General features: G+C 38.0%; 1 protein-coding gene across 5 annotated transcripts in view; it reads right to left on the bottom strand.

Moving 5' to 3' along the window:
- Positions 1-2,504: 2,504 nt before the first annotated feature.
- ZNF292 (zinc finger protein 292) overlaps positions 2,505-25,250 on the bottom strand; it is a 51,109-nt gene continuing 28,363 nt past the window's right edge. For 3 of the 5 annotated variants that reach the window (XM_053937045.1, XM_053937044.1, XM_053937047.1), the window contains exons 4-8: positions 24,534-24,669; positions 17,186-17,388; positions 14,298-14,434; positions 12,978-13,119; positions 2,505-11,241 (exon numbers count right to left, since the gene is read on the bottom strand). In XM_053937045.1, coding sequence (XP_053793020.1) covers positions 4,069-11,241; positions 12,978-13,119; positions 14,298-14,434; positions 17,186-17,388; positions 24,534-24,669 — 7,791 coding nt within the window. In that variant the 3' untranslated portion in view covers positions 2,505-4,068. Of the gene's footprint in view, positions 11,242-12,977; positions 13,120-14,297; positions 14,435-15,132; positions 15,190-16,106; positions 16,197-17,185; positions 17,389-24,533; positions 24,670-25,250 lie in introns of those variants that run through there. The other 2 variants (XM_053937048.1, XM_053937049.1) reach the window with 2 other exon arrangements.

A 25,250-nucleotide genomic window follows, 5' to 3' on the forward strand; every position in this document is an offset into this window, starting at 1 on the left:
GACTCCCTTTCCCCACTTTTATATGCCTTTGTTCTCCAGTTTAAGTTTCGCTCATCCATGCACCCCTGAAGGCATTTGCTATTACATTTTTGGTTCAAATGAGTTTACAGGTTTGATCCCTAAACTTCTGAATCACTCAGACTAACATTTTAAAAAACTGAACTCAAGTGCTATGTTCTGCAAGGATATAAGCAACTGATAGGAAGCTGATCTGAGCCCATACTGTAATGGAGAAACAACATAATCACTGCATGCACATTCATACAAAAATATTTACCTCATTAGTATTTCAAAACATCCCTGCAAACATCAAAAGATCTGTGTCTTACATAGACTCTAATTTTCCTTAAAATCCAAGTAAGCTTCTTGCCTTGGGACAGAAGAGGTTTGAAAAAAAGACACAGACAAAATATTTCCCTATTTGCTGATAGCTTCTTTCCTCTAACTCCCTTCTCCAGTACCAGTGGCACCATTTCCTATCCCTTTAATTGTATCATCTCCGTACCAAGTCTCCAGGCAGGGCTGAGCAGTGCATGAGCAGGAGCTTCTACAGCTCGAGGACCTAAACCCCAGTGCCCCTGTCCCTCTCTCCCCTGGCACACAGGTGGGAGCCCCAGCCAACCAATTCTTTGGCACAGAAATTAAATGAAACAATTAGCCAACTAGCCTCTCACCTGACCCAACAACTGATTCCAGTGTTATCTGTACAAGCATTGCTCACTTACTATCCAGCATCGTAGACCAAATGTGCCAGCATAATGCTCTAGAACCAACAGTCCCCCCATCTTGCTGAGAAGGACCACCCTGAAACATGTGGGGACAATCCCACTAATCTTATTTACACTGAATTAGGGCTCAGGTAATAGCAGATTTCTTTACAAACATAGTTGAGCACCAGAGAAGCTGACTGTCACTTTAAAGGTGTCTTTTGATGACAAAACAGTCCATGCTCTGCATTCAGACAGACCCCTCTATTTGGTTGCTTCCCCATCAGCAACACCTGCTGCTTTAGTCAGCACATTCCTAATGCCAACAAGGGGCTTCAAAGAAAGCACCTTTGCTTGAATGCTCCACAGTTAATGGGTGACAATTCTGGAAGGCAGAGACATAGAGGAAGGAGAAAGAAAAGGCAGAAGACAGAGGACTGGGCAGTGGGGCCAAGAGCACCTTTGGGGCACCCCACAGGCTGAAGTGCTGCTGGTACATCTGGCTCGGCCACCTCAGAGCCCCATCCCACCCAGCAGCCCCAAGGGCAGGGGTGTTGCTTCAGGCCCCAGAGAAGCTGCCCATCCAGGTGTGCTACAACTGCTAGGGTGGGAAGTTTTCTGTATCACCCAAGGTAAAACATCTGAATGCAAACACCACATTTATTTCTTTGGGAGTTTCTGTAGGTGGCTTTACAAACCAGAGTGCCCTCTGCAGTCTGTGACATTTTAAATCAGACCCTGCCTCTGGTACCCCATTTTAACTTCAAAATACTCCAGTTTGTTTTTTAAAAAGGAAACAACAAACCCCATACTAGCTTACCTGTTGGACAGGCCTTCAGTAACCACCTAAAAGGGAGTGTACTAACTATATGGGTACAGCATCTGCTTTAATTGGATTGATTGGGATGAGACAGTATTAAATATTTTATTCTCAGAAATTCAGATCCAAATAAGAAATTGCTTCCTGGATATTTATGGCATTGGATTTTTTTATCCGTTTCTCTTTTTTTAAATAGCATTCTAGTATAACACTGTGTAGCTAAATAGTTGTATGCTATTCTCAGTCCACGAACTGCAAATGATACAGTATCAATCATTTGGAATGTTGAAACTACTCAACTTACACAACACAAACATTCTTCTAAAGACTAACAGTTGCGAGGTTTGTTGACAGTGACTGAAGTGGTTAGGTACAGCTGAAAACAAGAGAATTCAGGTGAGCTTTGAGGATCCTCTCCAGAGGATCTCTGCCCTCTTCTCCCCTGCAGAAGTTCCCTCTACAATCACCGTGGCTGGTATCCAACAGCAGCTCCATCCAGGGGGACCAGCGGCCTCTAGCAGGTAGAAAATGGCACTGTGTACTTGTAATGATTACAATGATCGCTCTTAGAGTCAAAATGGAAGGGTTTGTTTTGGTTTTATCATTCTCAGACTGCACCTTTGATTTACTAACGTGGCATAATAAGAGTTTGGTCACTTGGGAGGGATGGAAAGCGAGAGGAGCTGACGGGCTCTGTTCAAATGGAAGCACAGGCTTTCTGCGAAGGTAAGCAATTTAGCACCATGTAGCAAACCAAGGGCTGGGCCCGAGGTCAAATGCTGTTGCTGTTAACACAAAATCCTCACTCTCGCAACAAGTCATTTCATTTGGTTGTAGGAAGGTGCCCTCTGCACTGATATTCAGGAAAACTGTCAGAGATTCCAGGTGAATAGCTTACAAGCAGTCAAATCTAGCATTTAATGCAAAAGCTTTCCACAGCAAGACAAGTTTATAGAAAAAAAAAAATCAAGCCAATCTCACCCAAGATAAAGACTGTTTTATATTACTGAAGGTAGGTCACATCCAGTAACGATAATAATCTAAGAAAAGTTTTTGGTACCACACAATCCAGCTGGCTGAGTCAAACATAACCACGCATGAAAACCAACACTGAAGATTCCTGGGTACTGACAGCCCCCACCAATGCATTCACACTTTTGGTTACTCAACAAACGGGATACCTGTCATTTCAGTTAGCAGCATACAGAGGAATTGCTCCAATCCTGGGCTCTACAAGCAGCACCACTTCTGAGGCTCATTCCAGTGTGGAAAAGAGAGGTTGTGACTGGTGCCACGAACAGTCAGCGAGAGGCAGAGAAGCGCAAAGGGAGCCTATGCCACCAACAGAGCACAACCACCGAGTTTATCTGTAAGATCACCATCTCACTTCCCTTTCAGAAAGTGCCTTGTTTATTTAATTTTTAATGGTATGGCATAAGGACTCGTGTATTTTATAGATAGATACCAAACTGGTATTATCAAAATAAACCCATCTGTTTTATAAACCCACTATTTACAAAAAACGGTTTCTGAAGTTTTTTTGTTTTGTTTTGTTTTTTTAACAAAAATTAAACTATACACCAATCTAAGTTACAGAAACAAAAATAACCTTTATAAGATCACATGTATAAAACAAGAAATGAAATGTGTTTTTATTTAAGGCAATACTGGGCTACTTCACAAATCACCACCTCAAATATATACACTGCTCCACACTACTAATTTTCTATCACATTCACAACGGATTCTTTAATACCAAATATTGTTTTAAATCTTCAATTTAGCAAACTATTTTTATTCACATTTCCATTTTTATTATGGAATCATAAATGCTTTGTAACCAATTAAAAGCAATGAAAAATGTAGCTATAAGAAAACTATTATATTTATGTGTTAACTACATATGAATATCATCCATAGATACTGGATGTTAAAATTTACAAAAATGAGAGTGTGTCAGTACGTTTAACCTATGAAATGTGATCTTATCCAGCTTTTCTTCTGTAAATAAATGTTTTATGCAAAATAAACTGGATATGATAGACTTAGCTAGCTTTAGTTCAAAAGTTCTTAATTTAAAATGATTAAAGGACAGTTTTAAAAACTTGCTCACTTAGTTACAAATTAAAATTCCGAATATAAATGTGTCATTTAATAGTTTAGACTTACAGACTGCTGGTGGCAGCAAATGATTTACAATAATAAATATATACAAAAAAATGTATCTACAAATAAAGAAAACTGTTATACATGAGAAGTAACCTGGTGAAAGATACCAATCACAGACAACTCACAAAGATTTAGTTTATGGAAAAGAACAATCTGATAGAAAGTTGAGGTCTTGATCAAGTATTTACAAAACTGAAGCAATTACTTTCTTCAAGTCCCATAGGGATAAAAACAAATAAGACATTTACATGACTAATGTCATGTTTTTTGCTAGATTAAATCACTTCAAAATAAAAGAGCTCCACAGTTACTAGCATGCTTGATGGCTTCCTATTCAAAATAAATTCTATTATGGTTAAACACATTAGGTTTTCAGGACTTTGATTCCCCTTCCTCAGTACCCAAAACAATTACTTTTGCAGCTATAACCTCTGGATCATCCTCCCAACGTCCTTCGAGCTTTCTCAAACTGACAACAGGTTTCATTTCCTGAAGCTGCTTCAACACACGCTCAGTGCAGTCTTTAAGAGTCTTGTCTAACACTATCTTTACATTATCACCACATGGAAGCCGTGATGGGTTGGCAAATGGTACCAGGGTTTCAGTTTCAGAACACGACCAGGAAATGTTATCGCTTGCTACAGGGGCCTTCTCGCTGGCTTTCCGAGAGTTTGAATGGGATCCTTTTTTGGTTCCACCACTATGGTATTCTCTTTCAGAGTTCTTCTTTTGCTTCACAGCAGATTCTTCAAGGAACTTGAGGAACGACACTTCAAAACCCATTGGCTTGAATGAGCTCCAGTCAAAAGCTGCAGGTTGCTCCTCGGCCGTTTGAATGGCGACAGCAGTCTCTTCCTCCTTGTGCAGGCTACTCCCGCCACTGGGCAGTGCTTCCTCTGTTTTCTCAGCTCTCTTTCTCTTACTCTGAGAAACATTTTTTTCTTTATTTGCTCTTTTCAGGTTGTTTGATTTTTGCTTCTCTGAGGGGCAGGAGCTGGTCTCCTGCAAGTCACTATTTACATTGGAAGAGATTTTTGCTTGATTTTCAACAGTTGAAGAATCCTCATTAATTAGTTTAGTAATGAATAGTTCTGTCAGTTCATCCACTTCATCCTTCTCACCTTTTTCAGTTTCCTTTTGTGATAAGGTAGTTGTGCTTGAATCATTATTGCTCGCTGTCAAACTCGGTTCAGGCTCTTTCACATCAGTTTTTTGATCAGTTTCCTCCGGCTCACAAGAGGCTTCTTTTACTTGGGTGACAGAGTGTTTTTTAGATACAATAAGAAGATTCCTGTGTTGGGAAGTAAAAGCTTTGGACAGTTTGTGACATTTATAATGCCTTATTATGTTACTTTCACTTGTGACTACGGATGAACATCCTTTTATCATACATGGATACTGAGTTATGAACCTGCTTGTACATTCCGACAAGGCATCGTTTCTGGCCTTTATAAAATACACGTACTTGCCACGTTTCAGTGAATAACCCTTATTTTCCTGAACCTGTATTCCTTTTGAGTTTTTGTTTTCCAAGTTCACATTTTTCTTTCGTTTTGTTTTCACTGAAAGCCTGTTACCCTCTTTTCCTGATCTGTTTTTGAGTCCTCTCTGTTTAGACTTCAAAGGTTTCTCCTGATTTGCTTTGCTTGAAATATTTTCCTGGCCTGGTGTCAGTCTCCTGGGTCTTATTAGATGATCTTTATGCCTGTCATTATGTTTGTTAAAAATATGCCTCAAGAGGTTAGACCTAGTAGCATAAATACGGTCACAGCCTTCACAGTCACACTTGAACATGCCATCATCTTCTACTTTGTTTGGCTTTATATCAACACTGTGCTCCGTCTCAAGATGCACAACATAATTAAGATATGCTGTAAATGAGGACTTACACTGAGACTGGTCACAGAAAAACCTTCCCACCTCTGGAGCAGATTTCATGCTTCCAATTTGCTCTGGGGTCATGTCATGAAGCTTCATATAATGCTGTATCAAGCTGGTAACCTCCTGGAAGATGCGAGAGCAGTCACTCACCTCACACCTGAACTCTCTGACAGCAGGTTTGGTTTCCACCTCCTCGCGTTCTTCTTTGCCTTGCTCATTCTCCTCCTCCACTTCAGCAGAGAAAGCAGGGAGGTCTGATTTGTGCACAGCTTGGTAATGAAGAATTAGGTTTTGTTGTATTGTGAAAGCTGCAAAGCAGCCCTGATGGACACACCGGTATGGTCTGTAAGGGCTGTACCTAGTGGGAAACTCCAGAGATTTTGTTACGGGCTTCCTACCATTCCTCTCCTCTTTCTCCTTCCTGTGCTTCCTAGCCTTGCGTACTTTGGTTTGTTCTGGCGTACTATCAAAAGATGCTGGATTGTGCTGCTCCAGTGGAACAGAAACCACCTGTGGAGGTTTTTCCAGTCTTTCAGGAATATTATTTTCTGGCAGAAGTTTTTCCAATACTTTTACGGGCTCTACAACTTCCTTTATCTGAGTTTCTTTGACCAATGGAGCTACAGTTTTGTTTTCTATTACTAGTGTCTGCACAGTTTTTATTTCAACAGGTTGTGGGGCTGTGTTTACAGTTTCATTTTGAGACCTTCTGCCATAAGGCCTCTTAATTTTTAATTTTACCATCTCCTCTGTTGTAAAATGATGTACAAGCTGACAGTGTGCTCGGAGATTAGAGTTTCTTGTGAATGTTTTTGGACAGGTAGCTACAACACATTTGAATGGGGCATACTTCAGTTGGTGTTTCTTTATTTCTAGTATCATTTCTGCAGTGTACTGATGGATCTTGCCATAGTGTTTAAATAATGCGTCTTTAGTCATAGCACTGTAACTGCAGCCAGGATTCTGACATACAAAAGGTTTATTAACTCTATCACTAAACTGAATGTTACTTGCCTCTGCAGATAGCTGGATGAGAGGTTTATTTTCAGTTGATACAACAGGAACTGCTGGTGCTAGCTTATCTGCTGGAGGACACTGAGAAACAGTCTCAGAGATGGGAATGGGAGAATCATCTTCCAGCTTCAGTTTTTGCAAGCCTTCCAAAATTTCTGACATTTGGGTATCATCCTTTTGAGATATCTCAGACTGAGCAGAGCTACCTTTTGCAGCAGCAACCTTCCCTGTGTGCACAGCAAACTGTGTAGAAGTGGGTAGTTTTACACTGTGTGCAGAATTTTCTGAAGCAGCCTGGGCGTTATTTACTTGCAAGTTGTGTCCTGAAGCAGCAACAGTATCCTGAATTTCAGTTTTCACGTCAAGCACCTGTGAATTCATAGCAGTTTTAATTATTTCCAGGGTTTTTTCAAAGTTCTGCATAACACTGTCCTGTGAAATCTGTTCTTCCGAATTTGCCTGCACACAAGAATTTGCAGCCATCATTTGGGAATCCCCATTTTCAGTTTTTACTGTTAAAGGAGGCAGAACTGTATGAGCCTCAAGATTTGTTTTGAAATTCTCTTTGATACTGGCCATGAATAACTGATTGTCAACATTACTGAGTTTCTGTGCAAGGTTTTCCACTACTGTTTGAGAGCCACAATTTGCCAGCAAGTTGGACTGAAAATTTTCTCCCTGTATTTGCATGTTTCCTTCAGTGCTTTTGGTTAGAAGTCCCATTACTGTTGCATTGTTTACTGCTAATTTCTGTGATGTATTGGGTACAAGCAGGGGTGTAGGTGTTTTTCTCTTCCTCTTTGAAGAGCTGGTTCCCTTCTTATTCAAGTTACTTGATCCCGAATTCTTGGGACTACTGATAACTGAAACTCGTGAACTGTTCCCTGCAAAGTTTTGTGCTGCTGCAACAGTGTTAGAATATGAGCTAGGACACAAGCCATTTTCAATGGTCTTTAGCATTAAGTTCTCTGTTGCAAAAACAGGCAAAGTCTTGCATTCGTTTAGTGGAGGAATTTTGGCATTGAGGGTCCTGTTTTGGTCTGTCAGCAGGGTACTGGGGTTACAGACTGTCTGCAGCAGAGAGGGCGTGGCTGAGCTGGGGAGAACAGCTGCATTTATCTGAGTTGTTCCGGAGACACAGCTTGTAACCACACGTGGAAGTGCTTCTGTATTATCAAAGCTACTTGGGATGCCTGCAGTTTCCAAGGCTTGCTTTATAATTTGATTACCTTCCTCATTCCCACTGGTATTAAAGTTAGTCACACTGGCCCGTGGAAACATAGTCTGCAGTGCAGAACGATTTTCAGCTGCAAGTAACTGGAGGAATGATGGATCTTTAAAACAAGTCTCTGGATTGAAGGCAGACTCCTGAGGTTGCTGCAAGTTTAATGAATTTGAAGAAAGAATCATACTGGCAAGCAAAGACTGTCCATTAGCCTGCAGAGCTTCTGGAGAAATTTCTGATCCTTCAAGAGGCTTACAGTAAGACCTCTTAGATAAGTGACCACCAAGTGATCTAGGATTAGTAAAAACTCTGAAACACCTGCTACAGATAAATTTGCCATCTCTAATTATTGCTGGCCACTTTGCTCGCTTGTTATGTTTTGGCTTCCTTTCTCTCCCATTTGAGCCCCTGCCACGATCTTTTTTCACCTTTTCTGAAGCTGGGTGATGAGAACTAGTTTCACTGAAGTTATTTTCAGTACTCAATTGTGAGGGAAATATTTGATCAACACTTTCCTCTTTTGGGAAGGTAGAACTAGTGTTTCCTTCTAGTTGCAAAGAAAAGCTATTTGTGTTATTTTCCAGTTGTGAGAAGACTGAATTTGGAGGATTCTCTGCTGATGAAGGAAAGAGAGACATTGGACCATTTTCTGCAGGCAAAGGAAGAAAAGGATCTGAACCACCATCAATATTCAAAGGCATAACTGTTTTTGCCAGATCATCCAACTGGGAAGGTAAGGTTGTAGCAGACAAAGTTTCCATTTGTGAACACAAAACACTCTCTGGCTCGCTTTTAATACGAGTAGACAAATTTGGATTTATGACGCTTTCCACTATAGGCAACATAGGATTCGCCAGATTTTCTAGGTGGGTTGGGAAAAGAGTACTTGAGACATGCTGCACTTGACTGGAACAGGTGGGATTCAAATTTGATTTGTTCTGTGCAGTAAAAGCAGCATCACTGGGATTGCCCACTTGTGATGGCGTAAGATATACAATCTTCTCATCATTCGGCACATTTTGCAAATTGCTGGATTTTCGCGGTTTCTTATTCTTACGCTGCATTTTAAAAGCGGCATATTCATCAGGGTGTGCTGCCTTCATGTGTTTGCCAATGCTCTGTGATGAATTGTACGTTCGAGTACACCCCTCAACCTGACAATTAAATTTCTGAACTGGGGCTGCTGGTGACACAGCTGGAAGTAAAGAGCTATTTATGTTAGGCTGTGATGGAACAAATGTAATAGTTTCTAAAGTTTTTAAAGGCAGGTTGTATAGATTAGCTGCAGCTTTAATACTGTCTTCAATTTCAAGTTTGGAAATGGGTACACCGTTTCGATACCCTGTCTGATTCTGCATGCTGAATGGATTTACAATGCTCACTTGTCTTTCTAAGCTTTTTGATTCAAGGGCTTCTGGTTTTAATGTGTCTGAGGTCACAGAAACAGTTTGAATATTCTGAGTCTGACTGAGACAGCCTTCCTCCTTTCTCTCTTGGAAAACTGGAAGACAAGAGTCAACTGATGGGCACAACTGCTGGACTCCAGGTTTAGTAGTATCTACTTTACTAGCAGTAGCAGCCAATTTACCTCTTTTCATGAAGTTATCTCGGATCTTCTGGTTAACAACAGACAGCTTAATGCTGCCTGCTGGAACTGTTTCTTCTGTTTTTATTGAACCCACAGGAGACTGCTCTGAACCAGCATTAGGCAAGGAATTACTTTGCTGCAGTACACTCACCGATGCATTTACACTTTCATTCCCTACTGGCTCTGCTTTGATTTGGTTCCAGACGTTTTCTCCTTCAATGAAACTGCTTCGGTTTTCAGCTGGAGGAGATGTCAATTCCTCTTTAACTGCAACTCCATCAGTACTTTCATTAGCTTTAGAAGGCTGACTAAGATCAGGCTGATTAGTTTGGTTTTCAGGCTGCTCTTCTTTCTCAGTCTGCTTGTTGTGATCCTCAACATGCTTCTCCAGTTCGTTCTGTGAGCGGTACACCTTCCCACAGCCTGTGACTCTGCAGGTATAGGTATTATAGTGTTGTGCTTCATGATCATAGAGTAAATAGGCTTCAGAAAACACTCTGCCACATTTGGGAAACATACACTTAGCTCTGAAGACTTGATGCTCTCTCCTATGGGTCAGCAGCTCAGCATAACTGTTAAAGCCAGCCTTACATTTCATCTGTATGCAGATATAAGGCTTGCTGCCACAGTGCATTTGTAAATGATCGTTCAGGTGAGTAACACTTACAAAATGTCGTCTACAGTACTGGCAAATCACTTTTTTGCTCTGCATTTCAAGGAAACGTTTAGCTTCTTCATTATCTTTATGGCCCTTTGCATGTGCTATTAGATTTTTAAAATATTTAAAGCCTTTTTTACAAAGTGTTACAGGGCAGGTGAATTCATTAACAGGGGGTGGCTTTTGAACTGGCACTATCTCTGGTATATAAGGTTTATCTTTGTCATCGTTTTCATCATCTGAGCCATCATTATCATTAAACACAATGAAGTCTGTTGAATAGAGGCTGTTCTTCTTAATGGGTCGTTGCTCCTGTTTGGATACAGAATTTGTTTTCTGATTCTCATTGGCAGTTGCTATTTTAGGAGGTCTTCCCAGTCGCCTCAGTGGTTTCATAGCAGCCAATCTCTCCTTGCTAGATTTTTTCACATGCAAAGTTACATGGGGAACAAAGTTTTCTTTAGAACTAAAATTTTGGGCACAAATAGGGCAACTGTAAATTCCATCTTTGTAATGTTTCTGTGCATGCCTAACTATTCTATGACCTAGGAATTCCTTGTCACATAACACACAATACTGCATGTAAGCTTGCCAGTTCCTAAATCTAGCTGATATGAACCCTCTCTCTCTGAGTTTTTTGATTTCTCTTTTTTTCTGCTTTTCATCTCTGATACCCCTAAGAAGGCTGGTAGCCTCATCAATGCCAGCAAGCCCATTCAGAGAAGTTTCTTTACTATCTTCTTGGCCATCCTCAACCTTCTCATAAACTTCACTATCATTTAGTTCGTCTATGGATGACACGATGGATGCCTCCTCTCCCATAAGTGCCAGACACTGACGCTTTAGAGTTTTCCAGTCCCAGAACTCTGGATCAAAAGGCCACTGAGTTTTCAGTACAAGTAAGAGCTCACAGCGCAAAGAATTTGGTATTGGAAGATTCTCTTCATCATACTTCTGATCAGGCTGATTATATAGCATTTCAACAGCATAATATGCATCCACAGTGGGTTCCAGAAGAAATTCACTCAGCTGACAAGCACGTTTCACCTCCAAATCATCTGGAAGTAAGCAGGAGATAGTCTTGCAAATAGATATTTTGACATCTGCATTTTCACTGGATTCCAAGCGCAATGCTTTCACACACAGTTCAATGCACGTCGCAAGTCCAGCACCATCAATCTGTAAAGCAAGACTAATTTTAGTAAGCCATTTTATCTACCTCTTTCTATACTTTTAAGTAAAAGATGTCATTATTCAATCATAAGTGTCAGAAAAGCACCTGGGATTCACAGTAATACTTTTTACCACAAGAAACAGAATGGATTGTCTTCAGATGCTATTCCTTAAGTTGCTTAATTTGTCTTCATGCTACTAAGAAAATGCTGAAGTTTACATTCAAAGACCAATTAATTATATGTTCTGTCTAGTTTGAGGACTTTTGGACTGTATGTTAGAGGTGTTCAGTTTATATTAGAGTAATATTGAGCCTTTTCCTTGGAATAAAGCCTGTCAGTTGTGCCACAGGTATTTGAGATGAGCTTCTATGAAACATCAACTTAACACTGGGTAGAATTCAAATGGTAAAAATTGCTGCAGTTAAAGAAAAACACGTGATCATCAGAAAGATCTATAATTTGGAGATCACGTAAGGTAAAAGCTCTACTTTTATTTTTAAAAATTATGTCACTTCAAAGTCAACTGACCTCAAATGAACCTCACATGGCTTCAGTCCAACTGAAAGCAGTAAGTATAGTTAGGTTTTGTTAAATGATCCATCATTTGAATGTTCTAAAGGTCATGTGGTCTTTACTCATTCATACCCTAAGGAAACACCATTTACATTTACATTGACTTTACAAGCCCTTTATGCTGCCAGGGATGCAACAGAAGAGACTGTGGCATACACGAGAATAAAGTTCAGCAAATTTATGAATGTACAAGTCTACTACCTACATGGTCTCCAATTTCTGCCAACAAGTAAATGCTCAAATGCTCACTGGAGAAAAATCAATATGGCACAGAGCAGAGATCTTACTATCACAAGACTCTGTGAAAGTTATTTTCCTCCCCCTCTCTAATTCCAATTTATTTCACATCTGACAGAGGTGGGGGGAAAAATCCTTGAATTAGAAGCCCATGATTAGCCATACCAGAACACTGAAAAACAAAACCAGGAATTTTTATGCTTAGAATTAATTTCCCAACTTAAAGAAATCTTCACAAGAGCTCAATTTAGCTATCAATATTAAATATTGCAACTATTAAAGAAACTAAGAAAACTAGATGACAAGGTTAGCTGAGAAAGATGAGCAGGCTTTTAATGTAACATTGGATCTAAGCCCACAAGTGACAAGTATTTAATTTATCAAAATAAACTGCATTCATAAGTGGCAGTTCAAAAGATTTTGAGTTGTAGTTTTGGGGTTTTTTTGTGTAGTTTCTTCTTTTCTTTCTAATTTCCTGTAATTTTCCTTTTCTTATATATTAACATACACCCTTAATTTCCTTTCCTCATAATCTGGTCGTCTCAATTTTCTGTAATTTTTGAAATATGGAAAATAATGGTGAGGAATGTTAGGGCTTGCTTACAGAAAATACCATATTTAGGGACACAGGCAAATCTAGAGGCCATAACCTCACCTTTAGTAATTTTTTTCATCTCAGTTGTGGCATCCAGCTTTTCTGTTTAATCCCACTCTTTTTTTGCAAAGGAACCAAAGTTTTAATGATTCAAAATAAATCAAATTATAATTTACCTGCAGAAGGAAGTTGCTATGGCCTTTCCTAAAACCAATTAGGATTGCCCTGAAACTGATACTATACAGAAAGACAGGATGTCAAAGAAGTTTTCATAAATTTTCCTGATTACAGTTCCATTGAAAGTCCCAAAAATATTCTTTCAGGAGTATCCTTACCTCTGAATTAATTACTTTAATCAGGAAGAAAATGTGATAAACAGTCTTAGTTAACACAGAAAGTTGACGACATCTCTCTAGATACACTTGAATAGAAGGCTCTACCCTTTGCTGCAGTTTACTCCAGAAAAGAGTCAGTTCCCTAGAACAAGAGAACAATATTTCAGGGCCATCAATGCAACCACTAGTCTTATAACAAGAAATGCAAGGCTAAGAACAGTTTCCATTTTGACTTTGGGAAAGGAAAAAGCCTGAAATTTATTTACACCTTATCTTTTATTAAAATACCCACACTATTAAGTGTCTAAATTTCAAAATTATGACAATTCCGGAAGGACAGTTCAGAATAAATCCTGTATTACCACAATTCATACTACATATTTTACTCATTATGTGGCCTTGAAAAAAAGAAGTGTCCTGCACAGTGGTTTACTATTCACAGACTGGAACTGTATACTTCTGAACTCTTAGTAATTACTCACACCTACAGAAGATGGCTTTTCTCTGTGGTAGATACACTTTTTCTAAAGCTACTCTTCTTTAAGAGCTGAATCTGACTGTGATTTAGCAAGAAATTAATCCCCAAAGCCAAAGAATATCACAGTATCTACATTATCTTATTTGTTCATTCCTCCTCAGGTGCAAAGAGCCAAGAGTACCTAGTACCTTGTGGAATGCTATAACACCCAAAACTTTACCAGAATCTCTTAAAGCGAAATCCTGCATAAGCAGTTTTCTCCTGCTGCTGCACATAAAACAGAGATGCACACACAAAGCAAATTCTTTAGGAATTATACAGGTTTGCTAGTTAGCATGAGGAAATTAAAACTCTAACAGCTCAAATATCTGCCAACAAAGACCAGTTACTTGTTCCCACATTAATGACAGCAAGCCCTAAACAATAAGTATCTTCATCTAGCTTATTATTGTAGTTATAGTAGTAGTAAAGAGCTTCTTCCTTTCTAAGTTTGTTAGAAAGAGAAACACTGTGTTATTACAGGACAGAAAGAGCAGTACTTACTCATTAAATGCTGACATAATGCTGACCAGTTGCCTGCAGTTACTAAATTTCTTATTTCTACAGAAAAATTATTAACCAGCTATTGGTATTTACCTCATCCTACAGACACCCTTCAAATTCCTGTAATGGATTCTTATCTTCCAAAATACATTTCTTTTCTTTTTCAGCTTTCCAAGAGTCTTATCTCCTTTCTGTTTAGCTCACAGATTTTATCAGCTAAACAAAAGTTAACTTATGGCTTATGTATCTTCCCCAGACAAAATTTTTGTTCTTAGATAGAAAACAAGATTCAAACTCACCAGGCACAGTACATTTCCCCTTGCTGCAGCTGGCGAGATAGAAATGCTGCACATAGAATTAGAGCACTTTTTTCATCTCCATCAGATTCCAGGTTACAGATCATTTCTAGTGCATCCTTGCAATCTACTTCTGCAATCTAGAAGAGAAGAAAGAGAAGAACAAGACTCAGAAAGTGGTTGTATTTTCAGACACACAGTCACATTAGCCTTCGCAAGACAATAATTCAGAACTTTAATTTAACAGTTGGATAGAGATGAGCTTGAAAGCATATTAGCATATTTCTAGACAGCATCAAAACTCATCATGCCACCAGAAAAACTGTTCTATTAGAGTGAACATAAACTTTTTTCTTAGACATGACTTATTTGTATCTAGTGTCCCAGTCACCAAAGAATTTTAAAGTATATTAATTATTCACATATACCACATACATATGGTAATAGTGATATGAAGACTTATAACTTTAAAATGCAGCTTAATACAAAAAAGAAAATTACTTGTAATTCTAATCCAGAATTGCTACTGCTTTAATACAATGAGCTGGGGGGTTAACGAATCTGAGGTTTAACATGACTGTTCTAGTACTTTTAAAAAAATCAAAGATATAAAGAAAAGGAAAGCTGTACAGTAAGAAGCAGGTCATCTGAATGCTGATCTAGAAGAATGCTACAGTCTGTACAATATAAATTATTTGTCAAGTACCAATTGAAGTACTTAGTTTTATGGCAAATCACAGTTGCCCAGTACTACTAGACAGCTATATCAGTACTGAATCAGTGCCCTTGCTGTAACAACTACTGTCTAATTTGATTCTCAGTAGACTGGTTTGATTACCTCAATTAGTGTATCTTGCAGGACATGCTGGTATTTATTCTTTGACACCAGCAGCTGAAGAGTAGCTTGACTATGACAACAACACTGTTGGAAGTCTCTCTTGAGAAATCACAAGACCACCCAAAGCAAGAAACAGAAGTGCTCACCCAAACACCCAGCTGGTCCGGCACTCTGGGTAAGGCAGCAGCACAGCTGGGTTGGGCACCACGGTATCCAGCAATCAAACTACAATTTTGAATAGTACAACTACTTATTTTCACACCTCTAAATTGACACTTTGTAAATATACTAATAGCCCTTCACTGAATGTCACTGGATGTTTAATAACCTCAAAGTTATCTTCTAAAGAAAATGGCATTTCTTAATATGGAACAGTATAAATGTAATAGCAATTTAGACTGAAGATCTGCTTTGCTCAGTGCCCCATCTCAGATAGGGACATCAATGAAAAGCTTAGAGAAGAATACAGTGAACTGAACTTATTATAAGGGAACTTTCTTCATTAAAAGCTTTTCCAGCCTGTCACACTTCCTAAGGGACCCTGTTTCTAACAAAGGTTTGTAACATCATGTTTGTCAGTATAGCATTTCACATACTGCAGGTTTGAATTCTTCCATTATTGAAGGAAACTATTAAACTAATCCATGCTGAGAACTTGCTTAAATGTTACTTTCCTGCCTAGTCTGAACAGATATAAAAATTTCCACACTGATAATATACTTTTTTAGACCTTTTTTTTTTCTTTTACTATTTTCCTGCTGTTCTCACAATACAAAATGACTGTCCTTCTCAGTTTGTAAGTCCACCCTGACATGTTAAAGCTTATCTGCCTTCTCTTGGGGTAAGACGTGATCTTTCCAAAATGGTTAGCAATACTGCAAACAGTTAGCTGAAGCTGCTAATCTAAGCAATCCAAAGCTCAGAAATACCTGAATTAGGTTCTCGCTGATAACCCAGTATGAACTTATCTGTACCTTAGGGCATCCAAAGAAACAAGGTTAACCCATTCCTTTTGTCCAGGGGATTCACAGTTCATTCACTGAACCAGCCCATTCTGTTTTAGGGCTGAGTAAGGAAGGAAGTCTGTTTGCAGGGTCAGAAATTCCAAGTTCCATTGCGTGTCTCCAGCAAACAAAGGTAAGATTGCACAGCCCTGTCACAGCCCCTCCTAAGCCTGTTCTGACAGAGTCTGCAGCAGCCAGGGCTGGGAGGAGAGCAAGACTGATCCAATTCTACTGAGTATCTGAAGAACATGCTCAGTGAGAAGCTGTCATCTTAAAATTTCACCTGTATCTAGAGCAGGAAAGTTTTCCAGCTCTATTCAATGCACAGCTCTTATCCTTTTACGTTCAATTGCAATATGCTTAATATTTAACATAAAAAGATGACAGCAACAAAAAGACAGCAGAGACATTGGCAGACAAGAAAAGTGACATTTGCAGTTAGTTTTCCTTCAAGGAGGGAAAAGGCTCAGCTAAAACTTTGGAGTGGGATGAGAAATGAAGATGCCACCTGAAAGAATGCAAAAGAGCAAAGCTGTCATCTCCCCTCTGACTTCTGTATTTAAATTAGAAGGATTTTCTATTGCAAAGCAGATCAAAGATCTGATTTCACCTTCAATTACACCCAGGAATTTGGGTGAAGTTACATTTATTCTCTGAACTGCAAGCAGCATCTAAAGGGCCCCATTCTATGTACTAGGTATACACAAAAAGCAATATAGTTCAAGTAATAAGAGTGGGAAAATTATTAACTTCACTTTACTAAGGAGATCCGAGGCAGAGTTTTAAAATACTTCAAGCAAAATCAAACACAAAGCTGTGGCACAGCCAGAAAATGCCTATTAATGACCTAATAATACACTTCCATGAGTGTTTTGAGTCACTACTACTCAGTTTAAAAGTGACATGAATGAAAAGAAAAAATACCAAAAATATTTTAGATCATATTTTAAAAGAAAAACCTCTTCTATAGAACACCAGCTTATGATTAGTGACTTTACTATCATTGAAGAAATAAGTCTAAGAAAAAAAAATCTGCATTATTTACTTACTTCTTCCATTAGCCTTTCATTTGGTGATCCTGAACAAAGACAGACCAGGTAGGTTTGTTTGAAATTGCCTTTCGCACAGATTTCTGGATGGTCAGAGCAGAGTTTTGCCAGGGCAGTAGCTTGCACTAATTGCTTTGTTTTCATTAGGTGCTTAATACGCATATCCAGCAGGACAGGGCCTTCTGACATTAAAAATTCATTCACTAAAAAAAAAAAAAAAAAAAAAAAAAAAAAAAAAAAAAAAAAGCCAAAACATTATATGCATGTTACAGAGTTAACAGACTGCATTTACTCATCATGGTTAACCCCTACAATTTACACAAATCAAAACAGATATAAAAGATACAAAGCAAAGATGAGGGAAAAGTTTCTTGGTGAACTGCACTTCTTTATCATAAAGATTCCCTGTCACAGACCTTTTATACACTTGCAGGTTTTAATTCATTCTAATTTCTTGGCTAAACAGTTGCACACAAAACAGACTGAGAGACCATATAAATATTAACATATTTAGATATCATTTAATTATAGTTCTACAGAAAGACAATACAAAGCCACTACTCTCACATCCTTTGTACGCTTGTGCTACACCTTTGCTACTGTTGCCTTTTAAAGATTTTGCTATTGAAGGATATATGTGACAAGTGCAAAAGTTTCTGAACCCTTTTTTATTGGTGTGAAATGTTTCATGGAGTCAAACACTTTATGGTTCTTCAACGAAAAAAGCTTCCTTATTTGAAAAAAAGAGGCATATCTTGTATACATTTGACTGTGCATAGTCTAAAACTCAAAAGAGATGGGTACTGGATTTTTCAAACATGCTCCCACCAGAGCTAAACTCTGTCTACACTAACAACTCAACTCTTAAGTTACTCAGTGGAAGGCATAAGAATTCTACAAAAAGAGGGAATACACATTAATCATCCAAATCTTAAATATGCATCTCTGGTCTCATCCAGATCTTCAAGATCAAAATTGTTCCAGCTTTGAAGCATGAAATTTATTTCTACCTCTAGAACATTTAAAGCCAATTATCAAAACTAGAAACATAGACAATCAATTTTCTCTAATCCTTTTGATATCATCCCCTCCCTGTTTCCACATGGTAGATACATACTGCATAAAAAAATCAACATGGTTTTCAACTGCCCTCACTTTAATTTCATAACATACTCTCACATCTTTTTAAAAAAGTGGACTTTTTCTACTGATTTTTTGTTTCTTTTGTGAAAACCAGCACATTCATTATATGCTTTCAGTATTAGGAGTAAAATCTTGATCATTTCTGAATGAGTCTTTTTCCAGCCTTTGAGTATTCCCAAAACCTTCTGGTCATCTGCAGTTCTGGTCATTTCTAACACATCTTGATAGGAATGTTCATCATATTCCTTTTAATTGCCTCATCCTGAATTTCACCTGAATCATGTTGCCCATTCACTTAATTTATATTTTCTTGACTTTTCAAATTCTGTTATGATTTGATGAAATAAGTATGTAAATATGTAAATGTAATACATTTACATATGTAAATATTTACATTTACATATGTAAATGTATCCCCATACATTTCAATATGTAAAAAATTAATTCTCTCTGTAATACTTGAACTATTAGAATACGAAACATGGTTTACTTAAAAAAAAGCTCATCTCATTCTTTGCTTCTTCTCTTACTATTTATTGTATGTATGTATTATTGTATGTATTTATATACTATTCTTCCCATACTATTTATTATTTGACTCACTACTGTCTTTATTTCATGATTTCTCCTTCTTCAAGTTGCTTATATAGAACATTACTAAAAGTCCATCTTGAAATTGAAATCAGGTCAACTGTTTTCTTTACCACTTTAGTGCACAAGGCGTTAAGGCAGAAAATACTGCCTTTGCAGAAATTGGGCCTGTTAAACCCCATCATTATCTTTCATGCATTTTCAGATTTATGGTTGAATTATCATTTCAACCAACTTCTCAGTTATTTGTCCATATCCTTGTACCCTGTTACAAATGATCAGCAATGGCTAACTGATGTGTAAGCATATTCAAATCAAATGAGCTCCTTCTTCCTTTCCCCATGGCGATGAAGCTACAACAAGATTTGTATTTATGCAGGAGCAAAGGAAATCAGAGCACACTAACAGACAATGGGTAGACAGTAAACATTTTTTGTATTTATTAGAGGCCATTCTAAGCAGCAGATAAATGTTCCTTTAATGTCATTACCAGTGCATTATAAAAGATGCTCATACTCCTGCCAACCCACAAATGACCCTGTGACTAACCACATTCAATAGTGTAGCCTTGCTCTTCCTCTACCAGGTACCAATAATCCCTTCGCCCACAACATTTACTCCTGGATAATCTGCCTGGAATAACATTGGAACATTTTACCTTATTTCTGTAACAAGATACAGGAAGACCTCAGACTTTAAGATATATTGATAACCCAAGATGTTTCACTCTGATTTATTCCTATAATTGCTGTATTTAATATTGTAAACACTACATTCTATCTGCTAGTTCTCCGTAATCCCCTTCCTTTAGCATTTACTGCTTCAGCCAGCCTACCTTGCATAAGCATCAGCACATTTTCTGTTATCTTCTCAACAAGACACAGGAAGACCTCAGGGTTACCAGTTACATATTAGCTCTTCAGCCTTTATTCTAATCCCAGTGATTATAACCATTATGTTTAACATCTGAAAGCTCATTCAAAACATGAATTTTAATGCATTTGTTTCGTAACTGAATTAAAACCAATATTTTAAGACAAAAACCAGTACTGGGGTTACAGGACTAAGTTTATGGTGTGGAACAGTCTTAAAGACAAGATTTTGAGGTTCCTGAGGTTTTGTTTATTTTTAAAATACTTGATAAATGTATTTTATTGTGCAATGTCAATTTCAGAAGTATTGTGGACAAATTGCTAGCCTACCATAACAATTGTAATTTATAAAAATGCTTTGAGACACAAGTGCTTTTCTAGAACAAATCTTTAACAAAACTTAACCTTTATGAGTGTAAACCCTGACATTTAATGGGAACAATTATTGGAAAAAATATTAAATGTCATTTTTGTGCAATGCTCCCTCATCTACTAAAATTCACAAACATGTTTGTGCAAGGCATGCGTAAAATTCATATAAAATTTCAGAACATGAGGGAAAATAAAGATGTGCAGATAGCATCTGACAGGTGGTACTACAATCTACTAAATCTAGCCAATTAACTTGGACAGACTGTGATCTAACCTTTTCGACAGTTTCCCTCTTATTCTCTTGAATTCCATAGCTGGCATATCAGGTCCTACTACCAAGTGATTCCCCACCAAGTTCTCAAAAAGGACTATGAACTCTTATTATGGGTATTACTTGTACCATATATGGGCTAAACCAGAGAAAACGTAATCCACAGATTAGCGGCACATGAGAGCAGGAATAAGCTCCAGGCACTAACAGGTTCTCTGTAGAAACCAGTCCAGATTAATGCCACGTTTTAGCAGACTATAAGGCTTAAAGAGAACAAAGAATATTTGCCTTACAAAGCACTCATAATCCTACTACCAGACCCCTCATCAGATGTAGTATAGGTACAGATTAATCCACCACCTTTATGTCTTATCAACCTTGCTTCAGCCAGGGACGATGAAGCCAGGAGGTGAATATACACATGAAAAATCCATCTCCAAGAACTTCAGTTGCTAGTCAGGAAACTAATGTACTGGGTTTGACTGGAGTAGGGTTAATTTTCTTCACAGCAGCTGGTACAGGGCTGTGTTTTGGATTTGTGCTGAACACAGTGATGACCATGTGGAAATGTTTTTGTTATTGCTGGGCAGGGCTTACACAGAGCCAAGGCCTTTTCTGAATTTTGTGCTGCCATGCTGGGGAGGAGGCTGGGGGAGCTTGGGAGGAGACACAGCCGGGACAGGTGACCCCAGGTGACCAAAGGGACATTCCAGACCATGGAACATCATGCTTGGTACATAAGGCAGGGGAAGAAGGAGGAAGGGGAGGATGTTTGCAGTGATGGATTTGTCTTCCCAAGTCACCGTGAGGTGTGATGGGGCCCTGCTCTCCTGGGATGGCTGAGCACCCACCTGCCCATGGGAAGCAGTGAATTCATCCCTTGCTTTGCTTGTGTGCGCGACTTTTGCTTTCCCTATGGTACTGTATTTATCTCAGCATGTGAGATTTCTACCTTTGCCCTTCCTATTCTCTCCCCAGTGCTGCTGGGGGGGCATGAGAGAGTGGCTGAGTGGGGCTTGGCTGGGGTTGAGCCATTACACCTCTTTAGTCATCTTCAAATGTTAGTCTACATGTGCATTCACATTATGGGTGACTCTGAACTGACTTGACGCTTTCCATATCTACCAGGAGCTGGGACATAGAATCCTTCATGCAAACATCTCAGCACAACTCTGCTGAATGCAGCATCAATCCTGGATGCCTCTGTGGTGGCACAGTGTCTGGAGAAAGGGTAAAAGAAGTTCCAGACGGCTGCTTTGAATATATCCAGGATGAAAACACATTTTTCTCCTCTCAAAACTGAGGCTGCTGGTGTTCTTCAATTTGTGGTGACAGGTGCTCTAATTACTGAAAATAGATCCACGTTGGCTGTTACATTCTGCCTGTTATCCACCTTGCCAGTCTCTGGATAGTGATGGTTATATCCAGATCCTCTTTTCAGTGAGATATTCTTTAGATGCCTCCCTACTACATTTAAATTTACGAAAAACTCAAGAACCTAACTCTTCGCATGCAGGTTTAAATCTCTAAGGATAATTAGAATTAGATACCAAAAAAGCAAGAGCAGCCTGGCTTTTCATAAGGTTATCAAAGATCCTTTTCCTCTAGACAGTTCCTCCACTCCCCCTCAGTATCAGCTGAGGAGATACCAATGACAGCTTTGAAGGATTATACCATCACTACAAAAAAAGGGTAACCTCGAGGATGGAAAAGCAGGTTTCTGTTAAAGGGCACAAGCCACACTATAGAAATTGAGGATGGAAGTGCAGTGTTTTAACATTGCATAGGCTATGGCATAACCTTAAACACTTTGGTGTACTTGAACTTTCAGTCTTTGGCACACTGAGCAATAAGGCTGCACAGACAGACACATGACTTCAGGAAACCTAATTTTCAGTTGTTATTAATTCAGATCAGCTTCAATTCTAGATTAATAACAGTCCTGATCTCATATTAAGCTATCTGGCAGTTCAGGAGGAGGCAGTATGACAAAAGACCCACTATGTTGTGAGAAAATTAAGACAACATTACTGAAGTTTCCTTCTGTAACCCATTAATGAAGTGGAGAAATGTAGAAAATTCCTCTCTCCAAATACAAGTGCTTCTTGTCTATCATATGCAATCCTGAGAAAAAAAATGTCATGCAGGTGAAACCTGAAGTATAATAGCAGGTCCAGTCACCATGTAAATGCAATGCAATGCAATGTCTGATAGCAGTGCAGGACCTGTTCCCATGGGACTCTTACAAGAAATTCCTTAAAGATGCTAAAGTTAGCTCTCCTGAAGTCCATGGTCACAATCTTACTTACTGTCCTGTGTCCTCCTTGCCCAATACTGAATTCATGAGCAAGTTCTTAAAAAGACTCAACTATAAGGCAATTAAATATTAATTAAACCTCTCTCTTACAAGTACCTTACTGTTACAATGGCTGCAGTGTGGTTGAGAAGAAGCTAGTAAAGGAGTACTCTGTGGGACTCTGAGGACTACATACAAATCCAAAGTCTGTATTAGGTGTATAATAAGTAATTAAAAGAAGCAACAAAATGCAAATCTTGGGGAAGAGTAAGCCCAACTTCTGAAAAAAAAAATTGAAAATCATATTATACATTTATTGGACTTATCCAAGGGAGCTGTAGTAATTTGAATAAAAGGATATTCAACCTATTTTCTAAAAGCACTAAAAGAAGTCTATCAAATCCCTAAAGATACCAAGCTCTCTTGGCAGTAAAAAGAAGAATCTTGTACAGATAAATTATCAGTTAATAGAAAAAGAAAAAAAACCCAAACAAACTCTCAGCGGGTTTCTGTAGGATCTGTACCAGGGACAGCCTACATCCAGCACTTTTATAAATACCTGGAAAAGGGCAGAGAACCATGATAAAATACGCTGACAAAAGTAGGGTAGTAAAAACATGCCAACAGTCCATAACACAGCATAACAGATAAAATTAAAATGTTGATAAAACCCCCAAAATTATTTTCATGGAGGAAAAAAATACAAGCCTAAGTGCAAGCCTAAGTACAGGCATGATAGGGGAAAATCATAACATTTAAATAGGTACTAGTCCTCAAGAAAATGTCTTGTTTAGTTCTGATTTAAGAAAACATTGGTTCAATGCTCAGTCAAGAGAAGCAAGGCTAATGTTATGAAAGGAATATTATTATTATATATTAAATATTATGAAAGGAATGCTGAAGGAAGCAGAAAATCATATTGACTGCTGAATAAACCTTTAGTTTCCCATACAAGGAATGGGACAGTAAATTTGAAAGACATGTAAGACAGTACAGAAGAGATGAGATATGATAGCAGTCTGTCGAATCAGGTCTTGTGCATTCATTAAAAGACATGAGAATAGTTAACTTGTTAATAGATAGAAAATATCATATGAAATAAGCAGGCACCAGGATAAAAGGAGGCAGACACTAAGAGAAACTACTTCATTTGATGTAAGAACTGTGCAACTTTGCCACAGATGCTTATGTGTGATGCTTTATACAGATTCTAAAACCATTTAGGCAAAGAATCAAAAAAACAACTAAGATTTATTCACACAAGGATACCATTTCTGGACTGCAATCACCAAAACAAAAATAACCTATCAGGGCACTATCCTTGTAAGCCTCTGCTGATCATATACTCTTCCCTATGCAACTCTGTTAGCCATTCTCAGAACTCAGGTCTAAATGAATATTCAGTAAAGGTCCTCTTGGCATTTCATAACTGAGTAAATGATATTCCCATTTAAAAATAGATATGCAGTTTTTTTTTTTGGGTTTGTCTAATAAATTTTGCATATTAGTATTGAACTTACCCCATCAAAAATTACCTGTATGTAATTACCTGTCCTTTCACATAGCTTATAAAGAAAATGGCAAGAGAATTTGAGGCATGATTATGTTTTATGCAAAATACGAACATTCAGTTATTTGCATGTTACCATGAACATACTATCTTAATAGTTCAGAAAATGCTACATGCATATTTATTAATACAGTTTATAAATTACCAGAAACTATATAGAACAAAAAACTTCCATCGATCATAATAATATTTCAATGTACCATTAAATTGAAGTAAATAACTTTAAATTTTACCTTTATCTGGGTCCAACTGTTCCTGGGACAGAATACCACACAATATTGGGTTCTTCCACACTCCTTTCTCTTGTGTAAGTGTTGTTAAAATGTGCAGTTCCTGGCTGCCATTTTCCATCAAGTTTTTATGAGCCACCTGAATAATATATTTTACAAAACAAGGTATTGTTTAAAAAAGACATAAATAATGTGTCTTTCATACTCCTTTATACCTTATGTTATCAAATCAATGCCTTACCAGATAGAGAGTTAAATGTAAAATAAAACAATCTTAACATTCAGCCTATATAGGTTTTACTTCTGCCTCTGTTGCCTAATATATAAGCTGAGAAACCAAAAAAACTGAGTACTTCAAATTCACCTTGAGATTTATTAACAGGGCTACTTCTGAAATTTCTGAAACTAAATTTTGAAATAGGCCTCTCTTTTAAAAATGGATGAGCAATTTCTCTAGTCCACATACTGTACTGGTACCAGTACAAAACCATCTTCTCAAACTCTTCAGCAGCTCAATTTCTATGTACTGAAGACACTGAAAAAAAAATATTTTTATCATGTCGAAAGATTTTAGCTGTTAAGATCTCTCTGCATAGTTCTCTGCAAATGTGATGAAACAGTCTGGAGTCTTAAAATCAATTAAAATATCATCCACTGCACTTATATACTAGAAAAAATTCTGTGAGCAGACCTACACTTGGGAGCAAACTAAATACCTAA

Source organism: Vidua chalybeata, chromosome 3 (genome assembly GCF_026979565.1).
Source record: "Vidua chalybeata isolate OUT-0048 chromosome 3, bVidCha1 merged haplotype, whole genome shotgun sequence".
NCBI lineage: Eukaryota > Metazoa > Chordata > Aves > Passeriformes > Viduidae > Vidua > Vidua chalybeata.